We start from the raw sequence: 17,713 nt of genomic DNA, 5'->3' as shown, positions 1-17,713 counted from the left end.
CTGGAGTCAGGAGGCCCTGAGTTCAAATCCAGCCTTAGACACTTGACACACATGCTAGCTGTGTGACTTTGGGCAAGTCACTTAACCCCAATTGCCCTGCCCCCCCTCCAAAAAAACAAAATAAAACAACAAAAAAAAAAACCAGTGTCTGCGCTTGGTCCAACAGTGGCCCAATTCCTGATTGATCAAATTATTCAAATTTCCCTTTGCTTTCTAGGGAATGAAGCTACTAAACATCTCTTTACCCATATCTGGCTGGTTTAGTTTGCTAGTAAAATATGGATCATTGTTCTAGCATCAGATATCACAGTGGTGAATGGTCAGTCTTAAAGTAAGGAAGATCTGGCTGGGTTCAATAGTCTCTGGTATTGACCTCATGACCCTGGAAAAGATATTGAGCCTCTCCGTGGCCATAAGATGATTGACTGCATAAAAGTTACTGATCTACATTGACACAAAGCGTTTCCTAACCAGGTGTTCTAATGAAATCACAGTTCAAGACAAAAAGGAAACAACAACAACCCACAGTGTTCATGTTGCTCTCTAAAGGATGAATCCCATTTCTTTCCTACTCTGCCTTTCCCCTAACTTCCAACAACAGCTGCTGCTGAGTAAAACAGTACTTGTGAAAGCCAAGAAATTCCCACATCTGGAGCGGCCAGGTGGCTCAGCAAGTAAAAGCACCGGCCCCAGTGTCGGGATGACCTGGGATCGAATCCTGGGCTCAGACACTCAGCACCACACCCAGAAATAACTGGCCGTGTAACTTGGAGCAAGTTACTTAACCCCGATTTCTTAAAAAAAAAAAAAGAAATTCCCATATCTTCATAAAAGACAATTGCAGCTAGTACACTTTATACAATTGGATTGTAATATTTTAGACACTTACCAAACTTATATGTTTGTTGTAAGACGTATACATGTGAGAAGCCATCATTTCCACTGTGGTAAGTTTCTGTGGTTGAAGCAAGGAATTTAACCTATCCACAATACTAATATCCAGTTCACAAAACACTGGATTTAATTTGATATGTAATTCTGCTTTCTGAGGAACTGAACTAAGTCGTGCCTGACTGCCCTAGAAAGAAGGAAATATTAATAATATCACTAGCAAAATAACAGTGACAACAATAACAATATAATAACAATATCTAGCATGTATTGAGCTCTTTAAAGTTTACAGAGCATTTTACAAATATTTTATTATTTCGTTCCAATAAAATAATTTCAAGCAAAAGACATGTATAAATAGTCTGATAATTCTCTATTTCAAATGAGAAAAAGTAAAATTTGATATTAAATCAAAAGTAAAACTTACTTGGGGTCCTCTATTATCAGAATGCTTATAATGAAGCTGAAGACATGTGGAGGGATGTAGATCACTTCCTTTTTTGGAATGGAACCTTAAAAGCTAAAAATAAAAAGCATTACATTTAACTATATGCTTAACTGCGTATTTATTTAAATGTAAATATTTGACTATGAATGATATTTATCCTTAAATATTTTACTCATTTTTCTAAAGTACCACAGTCAACTGTTTCTCAGTCTTCATTATTTCATGTTATAAGAAAATAACTCCAGAAACAATCTTTGCAAAAGATTGTTTTGCCAGGTAGCACAGCGAGTAAGAGCACTGGCTCCAGTGTCGAGATGACCAGGGGATTGAATCCCAGGCTCAGACACTTAGCACCCACCCAGAAACACCTGGCCGTGTAAACTTGAGCAAGTTACTTAACCCCAACTGGTTAGGGGCAGCCAGGTGGCTCAGCGAGTAAGAGCACGGGCTCCAGTGTTGGGATGACCTGGGGATCAAATCTGGGCTCAGATACTCAGCACCATACCCAGAAATAACTGGCCGTGAAACCCTGAGCAAGTTACTCAACCCCGAGTGCTAAATATATATATATATATAAAAGGAAGACTAACAAAGGCCAAATGAAAAATATGAAAACATTGTCTAAATCATGAACACATTACTGAATCTATGCAATAAATTGTGAAAGACTGCATTTCTTTTCTAAACCATTTGTTCTACTTTGAAAGGCAGAATATTATGGTAGAAAGAACAGAAGGCTAGCAGTGAGAAGGTCTGAATTTGTCTGCTACCAGTCTCACAGAGTAGTTATGAGTAAAGTGATTCAAAAATTGTACAGTGATAGATGAGCAAATTATTATGATTCCATACTTTGATATTTCAAGGATCTTTTACACATCTAGGTTATTCTTCTACTTTTACTGACAGGCGATTTAAGAAGTTACTGTAGCAAAAAAATATTTAATACCTGATAGCCAATCCTCTAGTGATGAGCATCTCTTAACTTAAGCTGGTTCTTAGATAACAGGCACAAAGTACATGCCTGGACCATATTTAAAGATTGGTGGTATTTGCCATAGCTTGTGCTCCACTGCCTTTCAAGAATTCAGCATCTCTGGTGCATGATGAGGAATTAGAAGCTTAAATCAATATATTTAAAATAATCGCTGTTTGGTTAATAATGATCTTGGACAAACACACTGGGTCTTGCTTTCCTAAGGAGGTTGGACTGGTTGATCTTTCAAGGGTCCCTTGTACTTCTAAATACTATAATACCTAGAGCTACATTCTAAAAATTTAGCTAAAGCTAAAGCTACTTTGAAGATGAGTGAAGTGAAAAGCTACTTTTTCCCATCTGGCACCCAAGGATAAGGAATTTCAATAAAAACTTTTGCAAATTTCTATGATGTCCCTTTAAAAACTTACATAAAAATATATCATACATACACATAACAAAAATGTATTCCTTCTTTTACATATACCATATTGTATACACTTCTGAAAAAAAAAGTTTTGAGCTTTTCAAATAATTTATTTAGAAAAAGAAGTTAAAATAAAAGTATCATACTTCCGTGTAGTGCGTAGAAACAGTTTGAGAATCAGTAGGAAAGAGACACTCCAAAAGCTCCATTTGTCCAACTGACATATCAGTACTAAAATACTGAGAAGCTGATCTTTGCCTTTGTTCATAGGATACTTTGATGCCAGTACCAATAAATCTGTTGTGAAAAATACAGTATTTGAAAATATTCACCTACTTGAGAAGAAAAACTAAGTAACTGATAACACCTACAGTATCACTGTTTTTGACCCTTCCCAATCCTGGATCTGTGTCATAGTTATCTAAGTATTTTTCCTCTCTCACTAACTAGATTTCAAACTCTCCGAGGGCAAGAACTACATGAATGTCTTATAAACTCTCATAGTAACTACCACAAATGCCATTAAACATCAACTTATTTGCCAAGTCTGACACTTTTCAACAGTTATCACTGCTAACATTTCTTAAGATATTAAATACAAAGATGAAGAGATCAGTTTTTTCACAGGATGAAAAACTGCCTGCCTATATGCTTGCTAGTGAAAAATTATTATCACGGATAAATAAATAAATAAATATGTATACTATTACTCCTCTATCACCTTATCAACATTTATACTGCCATACATATTTATTTTCAAACATGTAAAAAAGTAAGATACTTTTTGGTAGCTTCTCAAATTATGTGTTTTTAGCTTAAAGAAATCAAATCAGATCGAAGTCTGTCGTGTGAGACATAAAAGTCATTTTATAGGCTCTATTGCTCACTTCTATTGCTTTTTTTCTTTTAGTTTCTGAAGTTAGACTTGTATTCCCCTTAAACTAGGGATACAGAGGGTAAAAAAAAAAAGTAAAGATCATTAAGACTATTAAGCAGTAAATGTAGATGGTCAACATAAAATTTTATAAACTAGTTGGGGGAAATGGGGAGAAAAGTTTATCAAGAGATATTTAGTCCTTGATTCAAAATTAATGTTTTACATATTAAGTGATCAAAGAATAAATGGCAAAAATAACTATTTCCTATCTTCAATCTATGTGTTCTATATTACTCGGCATTAGACAGTGATGATCATAGTTATTATTATACTAAGTATACTTACAAATGTTTACTGTAGCTGCCTCTACTCATGTGGATCAAGAGTAAAAACCTATAGTTCTAGGTATGCCCTCAATCTACTTCATATTGCTTCTGGGCAAATGCAAGTTTTTAGTCATTATTATTTACTTCTTCCACTAAATTGCCCATTAGAGTAAGTGTAGTAACAACTATAGACTACTAGTTGGGATGGCATCAAAACGTGAAGAATGATAAAACAGAGCTTGCCTAACACCAAGGTAGGGGAGACATAGGACAATCTAGATTCCATGTTATATTTATATGAGGCTTCTGTTCCCAAAAAACCCAAATAGATTCCAATATACATACTTAGAGAACACTGTAACATTCGTTTTCCATTCATTTATACTTAAAGATTTAAAATATGAATTGTAATAAATTACAAAGCTTACTTAAAAGATTGCTACTTAGTTCTTTACTTACTCTAAGAGCAAAAATTTTTAAATTACACATACCTAAGGTGGTCATGGGAGCAAGCCTCTGAAAATACTTCTCTGAAGGATGCAAAATCATGTCCCAGAAATCTTACTGGATCAATTTTCTCTATGCAAGTAAAAAAATATAATGCCATTGGAGTCAATGGATTAAGGTTCAGAGAAGTTTCAGGTTGTGATAAAGGATCAATGTGAAGTACAGAGGCTGAAAAAGTTCCCACAGCTAATCTAAAAATAAGTTCCGGCCTGGACTCATCCAGTGAAACAGATCTGGAAGGAAGAGCTGAAACACAAAAATAAGTTTCAAAATTATTTGCTATGAATTTAATTCTCAATAGCAATATACAACATCAAAATTGGTAAAAACATTTACTCATGTAATAACTTAAAAAATAAGTTCACAACAGTTTAAGTGATGTCAGGAAATATTTTTTTAAAAGAAAAGAAATTCAGTTATTCATCTGTATCTCATATCCAGGGTCCTTGATACTTGACACTTGAGGTAGGAAAGAATATGTTACAGGAGTAAATGTGCAAACAAGGCTTTTGCAATTAAAAAAAAAGTATTGAAAGAAGTTAAGGATTAACCAAAATCTGCTCACCAAATCTTCCTTTATGCCTTGTTTATTTCAATTAAAGTTTGCAGAGAAGAAACCTGAGGTTCTCTTTCAAGGAAAGTATAAACAGTAAAACAAAAATCAGATGATTAAGACTGCTACACTGTAATAACAAAATGTAATTTTTTATGGTGTATGTTTTCACTAAAAATGTTAATATTTAACAGATATCTATGTTAAGATAATGTACAATGAATAGATCAATTGCTTCATTTTCTTCATAATTATACTGAATTGCCTAAACTAATAATTTGCATTATGATGATAACATGAAAGCATCAGCAATGGTAATTTGTAAATAAATCAAATATTTTCAAAGTGAAAAAAATTCACTTTTGTTTTTACTTACACGTCCTTTGTAAAGATGTCTGGTGAATTAAGTTGGATGAAAATGGAGGTCCTTTGATTGGTTGTTCCTCCTTATGACGATCAAGAAAGTCACCCCAAGTTGGCTGAAGCTACAATAGAAAAACACAGTTGCAGGACAAAAATGCATAAATTTTCAAGAACACAGTAACAACAACAAAATACACAGAATAAGTTATCATTTACCACAGTGGCACTCAGTGGAGATCCTGCTGGAGTATCTGTGAATGTGCTAGTTAAGGACAGGTCAAGATCCACATTTGGGGGGTCTCCAAGAGGAGGAAGAGATGAGAGACTATGGGACATGTCCATATCAGCCATGGAGAAGAAAACTTCTTCTTCTGGGAAAAAATATGCTTTGTTAATTTCATTGTAAATGCACACAATCTAATTTTTAAAATGAGGTGGAACATTTTAAAAATTATTTCATAGTTGAAGCTTAGATAATAATGTACATTATTACAAAAAGCATAACTTTTTTGTATTGGGGAAATATTTTATTAAGTAGAGAGAAAAAATTAATTCAATAGTTCGATGAAAGCAGAATTTCATCAATGGAAATATCCTTTCCAGTTGTGAAGGTCACAACCCATCTATCTAATCTTTCTCATCCAGTGCAATCCCTGTCAAAGACCTCCCCCATAAATCCCCTTAAAGGATTTGTTCTGTAAAACTCAGATTCAGTCAAAAGGTCACATCCAAATATGATCTAGAAGGCCATATATATCATACTTCTTACATGCTGATATTTCTTTACATACCCTAACTTCACAGTTCTTCAGTCTATTAAATTCCCATGACCATTCAACTATATACTAAGATTGTTATCTTGCCATCAATCACAAGTGGTTCCATTTCTGGATTCAAGAACTCCAAAATTCCTTTATCACTCCATCTCTCCCTTTGCCTTACAACCGTAAACCTATTCTTCATCCTCACCACAACCTCCAACCTTCATCACTCTCTCCCAGGCCATAACCCCTGTTTAGTCTACATACTCTCCATATTTCTCAGTCTTAACTCTTGGTGAACCAATTCAACTCTACATTATCCTCTACTCCCAAACTTAGCCCTTGGACTCATGCCTTACCAAAGCTCAATCCTGGATTCTTCCACAATCCTCCTCCTTTACTTCTAGCCACGTGCTACAGAACAGAACTAAAAGTTATTACACCCTTCTCAATGAGTACACCAAAAATCTATCTAATCTTTTTAAATGATTTTTTAAATTTTCTCTTGACAAACTTCAGTTAATATGAACATGTATAACAGTGTCCTAGAATTCTCAGTTCAGTTTTAAGCCTATTAGTTTCAGTTTTAAGCTCATTAACTTAAAACTGAACTAAGACTTCAGGGACACCCTATATATCTAAAGAACAGGAAAAGAGGATAATTTATAAAATCATAAATCTTTATTACAAATTGCTTGCCTCTTTTTAAGCATAGGATTCAACATGTTACTTTTAAAGCCATCTTTGTTTCTGTGTGCCCATCCAAACCACCTGTTCTCTTCTGTGTATTTTGATAAATATTTCAATGACCCTCTAATTTGTTTTCTCCCTTTTTTGACATTGCTATCACTTAGGCCCCTCTTTTCTCTTTTGCTCCACCCTAAATCCTACCCTAGATTTTAAAAATATATGCATTTCCCACTGAACATATAAGCATAATCAAATAAAAAAACAAATAAGCATAATCAAAACAATTCATATAGTAGGTATCCAAAAATGTATATCACATACTGCATCTAACATCCAACATCTATTGGTCAGGAAGCACGTAGTATGCTTCATCATTGGTCCTCTGGTGTAGTGCTTGGTCACTATGCATTGATTACAGTTCTCAAATCTTTCAAAGCTGTTTTTCTTTATAATACCATGATCACCTTATTATTATCCTATCTCAATTGGACCATCACAGTTGTAAGGCAATCCTTCTACTCCTCCTTAACTGAGTCAATACTCCATTAAATACAGTGACGATCCCAAATATTCTCTTCTTTCTTCAAGTCTCCCATTTTATCTCCTCTACCAGAAACTGGTCTCAGAGCGGACTGAAAAAATTAAGGCTGTTTGCCAAGGGACCATTCTCCACTTCCCATATTTCCTACATCATCCTCTACTGTCTCCTCCACCCCAGACTCCAATGTTAATCCCTTTACAAAACTCCTCCATCTTTTCCAACAGACTGCATCCATATCTCTCTCTCTCTCTCTCTCTCTCTCTCTCTCTCTCTCTCTCTCTCTCTCTCTCTGTGTCTTTCTCTCTTTCTCTCTCTCACACTCACACACACACTCCTCTTCCTTTGCCTCTTCTTCCTCCTACTACTATTACTACTACTACTTCTTTCCCAGATACCTATAATCACACTGATACCCTTCATTCTTTAAAAGAATGGAAAATCCCTCGAGAGCATACCATTCTCATTACCAATTATGCTATCTCCCTTCACCCCTTCTCAGCCTTTGAACAGCCATCCAAAGACCATGCCTCCACTTCATCTCCTCTCGCTCTTTGCAAAACCTTTTGCAATCTGGCTTCTGACATCATCAGTCAACTAAAGTCACTCTCCAAAGTTATCAATGAGTTCTTAACTGCCAAATCTAACAGCTTTTCCTCAAACTTCATCTTTCTAGAGCTTTCTCAAACATCTAAGACTATTGATCTTCACCTTCTGGATCCTCTCTCCTCTGATTTTATTTTCCCTTTGAAACTGTTTCTCTTGGTTCACTTCCTAACCTCTTTAACCTCCTGTCTTTTCTGTTGGCACTCCATTCATGGCATGCCCATTAAATGTCAATATGCCTCAAGGCTTTATCCTGAGTTCTCTTTTCTCTCTTTTAGTGATCTCATCAACATCCAGGTAACTCTGAGATCTGTATATCTAGCCCAAGTCTTGCCCTTAAGCTTCAATCCCACATCACTTACTAAAAAGCTATTCAAAATCTGGCCCCTTCCTAGTTTTTCAGTTTTCTTATACATCATTCCCCCTTCACTCACTCTATGATCTAGTCATACAGGCAACTGCCATTCCTCCAACATGGCATTCCTTTTCCTGTCTCCATATCTTTGCACTGGCTGTTTCCTACTACTGGAATGCTCTCCCTCTTCACATATACCTCTTATAATGTGTGGTGCACCTCAAGACTCAGCTCAAACACTAGATTCTGCAGGAGATTTTGTTTTCCCCACCAGCCAGTGACTTCCGCTCTAAAGTTACCTTCAATCTAATCTGAAGATCTCTTGTATGTATATGCCATTTCATACTCTAGAATATAATTCCGACTCTTGAGGGTATAAGTTTTTACATTTGCTTTGAATCCCCAGCACTTAGCACAGTATGTGACACAAAGCTTAATAAATTGTTGAATTAAAATCCATCATGATCTCTTTCTCCAGCTTCCATACCCCTACCTTTCTAAACATTTTTCATTTCTTTTTTTTTTTTTGACAGGATCTCCCTAATATTACCCAGACTAAAAATACAGTGAACACACATGGGCCTGGTCCCAGTACTGACTGGCATAGAAGTTTTGAACTGCTCCATTTTTCAAACCTGAGCCAATTCACCTCTCTTTAGGCAGCCTGGTGACTTCCAACTTCAGGATTCACCATATTGGTGCCAGAAACTTCAGGAGAACACCCAATCAGTTTTATTCCTATTACAGCTTAGAATTCGCAAACTCAAGAGATCATCCAGCCTTAGCCTCCCCAGCAACAGGAACTACAGGTGGGTACCAGCACACCCACTTGATCATATATTTTCATGATATGCCTCCCAAGTGCTATTTTTTTTTTTCTGGCAAGGCAATCAGGGTCAAGTGACTTACACAGGGTCACACAGCTACCTCCCATTACTTCTTGAACATAGGTTATAACTGGTAATATGATGCTGCCTACTTAAAACCAATACCTGCCTCTCTCCTGTACTGAGAACACATGCAAATTTGATTCTGAGACTGGCATTAAATAATTCACATATAGCCAAACGAGACACAAAATAGCAGTATTTCATTATTTTGCTACAATGGAACTCTCATGAATAGGATATCAGCCTATTTTATTCTCATGCACTAAAAATGACAAAAACTTCAAATTCATCCTTTGTGTCCTTTTCAAAAGATAAAATACATTTGTCCTTATGTTGATATCTACTGTTTTATAATGTAAGCTTCTATTTGGCAGGAACCACTTAGCTTATACTGAATAATAGCTAGGACAGGATAATGCACAAAAAAAATCATTTTATAATTTTTATTTTCTGACAATGATTTTTAAACATTGTTTTATTTTAATATTGAAAAGGGAAGATTAGAGGTGGCTAGGTGGCACAGTGAGTACAGTGCTGGCCCTGGAGTCAGGAGGACCTGAGTTTAGATCAGGTCTCAGACATTTAACACACGCAAACAAAAAACCTAGCCGTGTGACCTTGGGCAAGTTACTTAAAACCCAACTGCCCTACAAAAAGAAAAAAAAAAGGGGAAGACTAAGGGGAAAATATAAGAACAATACTTAAATAAATGAAGTATTATCACATGGAAAAGGACTTAGACCTGTATGTTAGGCCAAAGAGGTCAAAACCAAGATTAAAAAGTAGGAATTATAGAAAAGAAAATTATAAGGGGCGGCCAGGTAGCACAGCGAGTAAGAGCACCGGCTCCAGTGTTGAGAAGACCTGGAAATCGAATCCTGGGCTCAGACACTTAGCACCCACCCAGAAACACCTGGCCGTGTAACCTTGAGCAAGTTACTTAACCCCAATTGCTTAGGGGCGGCCAGGTGGCTCAGCGAGTAAGAGCACCGGCTCCAGTGTCGGGATGACCTGGATCAAATCCAGGCTCAGATACTCAGCACCACACCCAGAAATAACTGGCCATGTAACCTTGAGCAAGTTACTTAACCCCGATTGCTTTTAAAAAAAAAAAAAAAAAGAAAAGAAAATTATAATTCGATATACAAAAATATTTCCTAACATTTAGAAAATGTCCAAAAAAATGAACTTCCTTAAGAGGAAACAAATTTCTGAGTAAGTCCTTCAAAAAGAAGCTTAATGACCACATCAAATATGTTACAGATTTATTATTAGTATTAGACTATATAACTTCTTTATGTGCCTTCCAGTTGTGAAAATCTGATTCTATGAAGCAAATTTTTATTAATAACTATATAAATAAGGGATAATGTCCAGAAACAGAATGAACTTCCTTGAGAGGCAGCAAATTTCTCATCATTATAGACTTTCAAGAAGCTGAATGACTCCATAAGAGCCATTATATATTCATATAATGGGAAAATATTAAGCTATATGACTTTAAGTCCCTTCCAACAGTAAAATTCTGATTCAATGAAATAAAACTTTTATTGATACACTGCCTGGAAGACTACATATATGCATATGATCATAACAGTGAATGTCACTGTTCAACAGTTAGAAATTCTTTGATTAAGTAAAAAATTTTGGGTTTAAAATCAGATGTTTCAGTAAATCTAGACTATGATGATAAAGCTATTCAGATCAGAATTTATGATAAAGGTCAAATGCTATTTTAAATAAATTAGAAAAGTCTACTTAAGATATTTTATTATGAATCTTTTTATAAAAAAGAATTTGTGAGATGATAATCCTGAAATTCACCTTTACAATAAAAAAAGTAAGTAAACACAACGTATCTTTCCATTCGACCTACTTTTAGTCTTTGATCTTAAACTTCATCCTCCTTTTGTGCTTATTTGTAATAAAAACATTTTTATTGTAAAATATGGATACCTAAAGTACAAGAATTCAGGAGATTGAAAAAGTGTGTGTGTGTGTGTGTGTGTTAGCATGCTCGCATAGGTGCACATGCACACACACACACACACATACACACACACATCTATATATTGCTGTCCTTGGGTCAGCAGATGCTAGAAAATTGCTTTAAGGTCCTTTTTATATCTGATCAACTAGATTCCACTGCATGTCATCAAAGAAGAACTTGTCTTACAGAGAACTGCAATCTATAGAAAACAGAATCACAGCAAGTTTCAAGTGAAATTATTTTGAGGTGCTCACCACGGCTAGAAGGTGTTCTAGCTGACTCTGTTTCATAAAAACTCTGCTCAGATGATGCACCCACTGAGATGGAGTCCCTTCGTAAGCACCGATTCAATTCCAACTGAATTCTATATTCATCCTCCTGCTGCATTGGACGATTTTTCCTATCTTTAGTGGGTAATACTATTTTACCAGAATTCTCTGTATGTATACAAAAGGAAATATCATTAATAAATATTTGAAGTAACTTAATCAAAGCTGCCTCCTTCCATCTCCCATAAGAACTATTCATCCAACATAAATATTAATTTTATGAACATAATAAGCACAAATCTATACTCATTTTAGATATTCACATTATTAAATCCAAATCTAAGAAAGAAATGCTTATGTTATTAAGGTGAGTAAATCTGCAAAATCTATAAATACTACTTTTAAAGCTGTTTAAGCACTACAGGCCAAAGAACTACAACATAATTATTTAAGAATCTATACAAAGAATTATATAGAAATATAGTAATATATGTACATTTCAACCACAATAAAACAGTTACCTCTCTTTAAAATCATAATAACATGTTAATATTCAGGGTCATTCCTTATAGTATTTCTTGAGTTTTACTTGTTAATAATACTTCATTTACTTGCCTGGTCCAGCTATAGCAGCCAACAGGTCCAAAATCAGATGAACTTGCCTTGGCGACAGGAATAGGTGTATCGAGTCTACATGACCATCAACATCCAACTTGAGGGGAAAAAAAAAAGACAAGGCAAACTTATTCAGAAATATCAGGCATAAATTATGAGGCAAAAGCATATACACAAAATGACTTTCTACCTTTACCAACTGCTTTCAGTCCTACCACCCAACAGTAGTGGAAGAGTTTTAGCTTTGTAGAATCAAGAAAAACTTAGAGGTGTTACACGATTTAGTTACAGCCAAGAGTCAGGTTCCCAAGCTAATAAAAGCTTTTTAGGTTTGACCCACTAAACCAAGCACACTCCACAAAATAATATCACCCATGTTATCTAATTTCTTTTTCTACATTTTTCTATGTAATTCAAAATATAACTTTTAATGCTTTGTTTCTCTAGTTTTCTTTTGGTCTTCCTTCTGTTTTATTCTGTGCATTTTTTTATTGACTGCTTTCTATAAAAACAAATGAATCCATTTAACCGAAATGGATCTTGTTCCTTTCTGACCAAATTATATTTATTTTTAAGTATTTTATTTTTTCCTCAATTAAATGCAAAAACAATTTTGAATATTTATAATTTTTCTAAGTTTTGAGTTCCAAATTCTATCCCTCCCTCTCCTCCCCCTTCCAGGAACTCTAAGCATGACATAAATTATACATGTGCACTCATGTAAAATATTTCCATATTAGTCATTTTGTTGAAAAAAACTCAAAAGAAAAAAAGGGGAAGGAGAAAAGGGAAAAGGGGAAAGAGGAAAGAAGAAAAGGGAAAGGAAAGGAGAGGAAGTATGCTTTGGTCTGTATTCAGACATCTGTTCTTTCTCTGGAAGTGGATAATATTTAGGATTGTCTTGGAATCACTGTATTACTAAGAACAGTGAAGTAATTCACTATATTCATCATGCAAAATTGCTATTACTGTTCTCCTGGCTCTGTTCACTTCACTTTACATCAGTTCATATAAGTTTTTCTAGGTTTTTCTGAAATCATCATCTTTGTCATTTCTCATAGAACAATAATATTCCATTACAATCATATACCATAACTTGTTTAGCAATTCCCCAACTGATGGGAATCTAACCAATTTCCAATACTTTGCCACTACAACGGAAGTACATACATACATACAAACAATAAATTATTTTCCCTTTTTATCTTTTTCAAATTTCTTTGGGATACAGACCTAAATGTGGTATTGCTGGATCAAAGGAAACACAATTTTATAACCCTATGCTTTGGGCATAGTTCCAAATTGCTCTCCAGAATGGTTGGATCACAGTTCACAACTCTAACAGTGTATTAGTATCCCAGGTTTCCCACATCCCAACCAATGCTTATCGTTTTTCTTTTCTGTCATATTAGACAAACTAATGGGTGTGAGGTGGTAGCTCAGAGTTGTTTTAATTTGCATTTCTCTAATCAATAGTGATTTAGAGCATTTGTATAATGATTCTAGATAGCTCCTATTTCTTTGTCTGAAAAGTGCCTGCTCATATACTTTAACCATTTATCAATTGGGAAATGACTTGTAATCTTATAAATTTGATTCAGTTCTCCATATATTTGAAAAACTAGGTTTACAGATACTTGCTGTAAAATATTTTCCCCCAGTTTCCTAATTTCCTTCTAATGCTGGCTACACTGGTTTTGTGTCTGTAAGAACTTTTAAATTCTATATAATCAAAATTATCTATTTTACATTTACATAATGATTTCTATATCTTGTTTGGTCCTAAATTTTTCCCTCATCCACAGATCTGACAGGTAAACTACCCCAAGCTTTCCTAATTTACTTATGGTACTCCTTATGTCTAAATCATGTAACCATTTTGACCTTAGTTTGGAATACAATGTGAGATATTGGTATGTGCCTACAGCAATACCGATTTCCAGTTTTTCTAGCAGTTTTTGTCCCAAGAGCTTGGATCTTTCAGTTTATCAAATACTAAATTACTATGGTCATTTACTGCAATATACTTGTGTATCTAATCTATTCCACTGATCAAATATTTTCTTCCTTAGTCAATACCAGATCATTTTGATGATTACTCCTTTATAATACAGTCTGAGATCTAGTACTGCTATGCTACCTTCGTTCACATTTTTTTTCACTTGACTCCCTTGATATATACTTGACTTTTTATTCCTTCAGATAAATTTTCTTGTTCTTTTTTGTAGTTCTATAAAATAATTTTTTGTTAGTTTGATTGATCTGGTATAAATTAGATTTAGGTAGAATTGTCATTTTTATTATATTGGCTCAGCCTCCCCATGAGCAATTAATATTTTTCCAATTGGGTATAGAAATCTATCTTACTCCATATGGAAGTAAAACCAGATAAAGAGAAGGGGTGGGGAGACTGATACTTCTAGCAGGGCAGTTTGGGGGAGCTGGTGGTCAGAAGTAAAACATCTTTGAGAAGGAAAAGGGTAAAAGGTTAAGAGAGAGAGAAGGAATATAGGAAAACTAAGACAGAGAGAAATATAGTTATCATAACCTATTTTTCCAAATAGTTTATACAATATTGGGATTAATTGTTCTTTAAGTACTTGCTAGAATTTGCTTATAAATTCATCTGGGCATGGAGAATTTTCCTCAGGGAATTCACTAACGGCTTATTCAATTTCTTTTTCTAGGATGCAGTTATTTAAATATTCTATTTCTTCTTCAGGCAACCAGAGCAATATATATGTTTGTAAAAATACATCCATTTTGTTTAGACTGATAAATTTATTGGCATATGATTGGGCAAAATAGATCCTAGTAACTGTTTCCAATTTTTTCTTCATTGGCAGTGATTTTACCCTGCTATATTTTTGATACTGGTAATCTGTTTTCCTTCAGTCCTCTTTTTAATCAAATTAACCATTTATCTATTTTATTGTTGTTTTTTTTTTTCATAAAAACAGATTCAAGTTTAATTAGTTCAATGTTTTGGGTTTTTTTTTTTTTTTTACTTTCAATTTTGTCAATCTCTCCTTTGATTTTCAGTATTTCCAATATGATGCTTAACTGGAGATTTTTAATTTGTTCTTTTTCTAGTTTTTTTTTTAGTAGCATGCCCAATTCACTGATCTATTCTTTCTCTACGTTGTTGATGTAAGCATTTAGAGATATAAATTTTCCCTTAAGAACTACTTTGGGAGGTGAGAGTCAAGAAGGCAGAGTAGAAGTAGGAAAGTACATGAGCGCCAGCCACAACCACCTCCAATTGCTGTAAAATATGACTCTAAACAAATTTTAGAGCTACAGAACATACAAAGTGAGAAAGAGAAACAAATCTCCAACTGAAGGCAGCCTGGCAGGCCAACAGCAAGGGTCTATCACAACAAGCTGGGAGCCGAGGCCAATCCTGCATGAGTTATGCCAAGCCCAGAGCAGCCCTGAACAGTGGCACAGACCAGCCAGAGCAGACTTCAGGAGAGTGAATCACCAGCAGCTGTGGCGGTTTCCAGACTTCTCAACCCATAAACACCAAAGAGTAAGTAAAAGATCAGTGGGAAACTCTGTTAGAAAAGGGGGACAGAAGAGCTCCATCTGGCCTATGTCCCTGGGGCGAGAAGTGGTGAAGCTGCCACTGCAGGTGCTGACTCTGGAACTCCTTGCCTGCAAATTGAGGGGGACCCAGAAATCATTCAGATGGTACTCACTCTTGCTTTGACCTGCTTGGATCTGGGTCGCTGTCCTGGGTTATGGTCCTGGGGTGTATGGCCAGTGTGCGAGAGCTTGTGGGGGCTACAGAAAGGGCACCTTCCTAATAGCTCCAGCAGCTGTGAAAACCCCAGTGATCTGGGACAAAGCTCTCCACTCTGGAAGCAGAGACTAACTCAAATGGCAAAAGAGGCCCAAAAAGCCAATGAGAAGAATGCCTTAAAAAGCCAATTTGCCATATAGAAAAGGAATTTCAAAAAATCATATCTTCAGAATTAGATTGGAGCAAATGGAAGCTAGTAACTTTATAAAAAATCAAGATACTATTAAACAGATCCAAACAAATGAAACAATAGAAGGCAATGTGAAATATCTCAATGGGAAAATGACTGACTTGGAAAATAGATCCAGGAGAGATAACTTAAAAATTATTGGACTACCTGAAAGCCATGATTAAAAAAAGAACCTAGAAATAATCCTCCAAGAAATTCTCAAGGAAAACTGCCCTGATGTTTTAGATCCACTTATCACCTCCTGAAAAAAAATCCCAAAAAGAAAACTCCTAAGAATATTATAGCCAGGTTCCAGAGTTCCCAGATCAAAAGAAAATATTACAAGCTGACAGGAAGAAACAATTTGAATACTGTGGAAACACAATCAGGACAACACAGGAACTGGCAGCTTCTACACTGAGGGATCAAAGGGCTTGGTATATGATATTCCGGAGGTCAAAGAAGCTAGGATTAAAACCAAGAATCACCTACCCAGCAAAACTGAGTATAATGCTTCAGGGAAACAATATGGTCATTCAATGAAACAGAGGACATTCAAGCATTCTTGATGAAAAAACCAGAATTGAACAGGAAATTAGACTTTCAAATACAAGAAGCATGAGAAGGTAAAGAGGAAAAAAAAACCATAACAAACTAATTAAAGTTGAACTATTTACAATCCTACATGGAAAAACGATAATTGTAACTCATGAGACTTTTCTCAGTATGAGGATAGCTGAAGGGAATATATATGTACATATATATGTATACATACATATGTTTATATAGGAGGGTGTATATGTGTATAAATACATGTCAGTGAGTGTATATATGTGTATACATAGACAGAGGGCACAGGATCAGTTGAATAGGAAGGGATGATAGCTAAAAAATAAAATTAAGAGGTGAGAGAGGAATAAAATGAGAGGAGATGGGGAGAGATAAAATAGGATAAATTATCTCATATAAAAGAGGCGAGAGAATACCGTTGCAATGGAGGGGAAGAACAGGAAGGTGAAAGGGAACGGGTCAACATTACTCTAATTGAATTTGGCTTAAGGAAGGAATAACATACACACTCATTTGGGTATCTTACCCTACAGGAAAGTAGGAGGGAAGGAGATAAGAAGGGGGATGATAGAAGGGAGGGCAGATTGCAGGTGAGGCTAGTTAGAAGCATACACTTTTGAAAAGGGATAGGGTCAAAGGACAAAACAGAATAAGTGGGGGACGGGATAGAATGGAGGGAAATATAGCTAGTCTTTCACAATGTATCTACTATGGACACGTTTTGCATAACTACACATGTACAACCTATATTGAATTGCTTATCTTTCCAGTGGGGGTGGGTGAGGAGGGAAGAAAGGAAAGAATCTAGAAATCAAAGTTTTAAAAAACAATTGTTTAAAAAAACTGTTTTTTCGGGGCAGCCAGGTGGCTCAGCGAGTAAGACCATCAGCTCCAGTGTTGGGATGACCTGGGGATCAAATCTGGGCTCAGATACTTAGCACCGCACCCAGAAATAACTGGCCGTGTAACCTTGAGCAAGTTACTTAACCCCAATTGCTTTAAAAAAAAAATGTTTTTTTACATGTAACTGGGAAATAAGATATACAGGCACTTAGGTATAAAAATCCATCTTGCCCTACTAGAAAGTTGC

General features: G+C 35.4%; 1 protein-coding gene across 5 annotated transcripts in view; it reads right to left on the bottom strand.

Moving 5' to 3' along the window:
* The window catches only part of ATG2B (autophagy related 2B), a 106,868-nt gene that overhangs the window by 71,638 nt on the left and 17,517 nt on the right, over positions 1–17,713 (bottom strand). For 4 of the 5 annotated variants that reach the window (XM_069104231.1, XM_069104233.1, XM_069104235.1 and 1 more), the window contains exons 3-10: positions 12,080–12,176; positions 11,450–11,632; positions 5,582–5,736; positions 5,379–5,487; positions 4,434–4,695; positions 2,886–3,036; positions 1,319–1,411; positions 890–1,078 (exon numbers count right to left, since the gene is read on the bottom strand). In XM_069104231.1, coding sequence (XP_068960332.1) covers positions 890–1,078; positions 1,319–1,411; positions 2,886–3,036; positions 4,434–4,695; positions 5,379–5,487; positions 5,582–5,736; positions 11,450–11,632; positions 12,080–12,176 — 1,239 coding nt within the window. The remainder of the gene's footprint in view (positions 1–889; positions 1,079–1,318; positions 1,412–2,885; positions 3,037–4,433; positions 4,696–5,378; positions 5,488–5,581; positions 5,737–11,449; positions 11,633–12,079; positions 12,177–17,713) is intronic. The other variant, XM_069104232.1, reaches the window with a different exon arrangement.

The sequence above is a fragment of the Petaurus breviceps genome, unplaced genomic scaffold (assembly GCF_028583685.1).
Source record: "Petaurus breviceps papuanus isolate PSGF00001 unplaced genomic scaffold, PetGlider_PUasm1.0 685, whole genome shotgun sequence".
NCBI classification, from domain to species: domain Eukaryota; kingdom Metazoa; phylum Chordata; class Mammalia; order Diprotodontia; family Petauridae; genus Petaurus; species Petaurus breviceps.
Note: the sequence above shows the minus strand (reverse complement) of the source record. Positions and strands in the feature narration are given on the sequence as shown.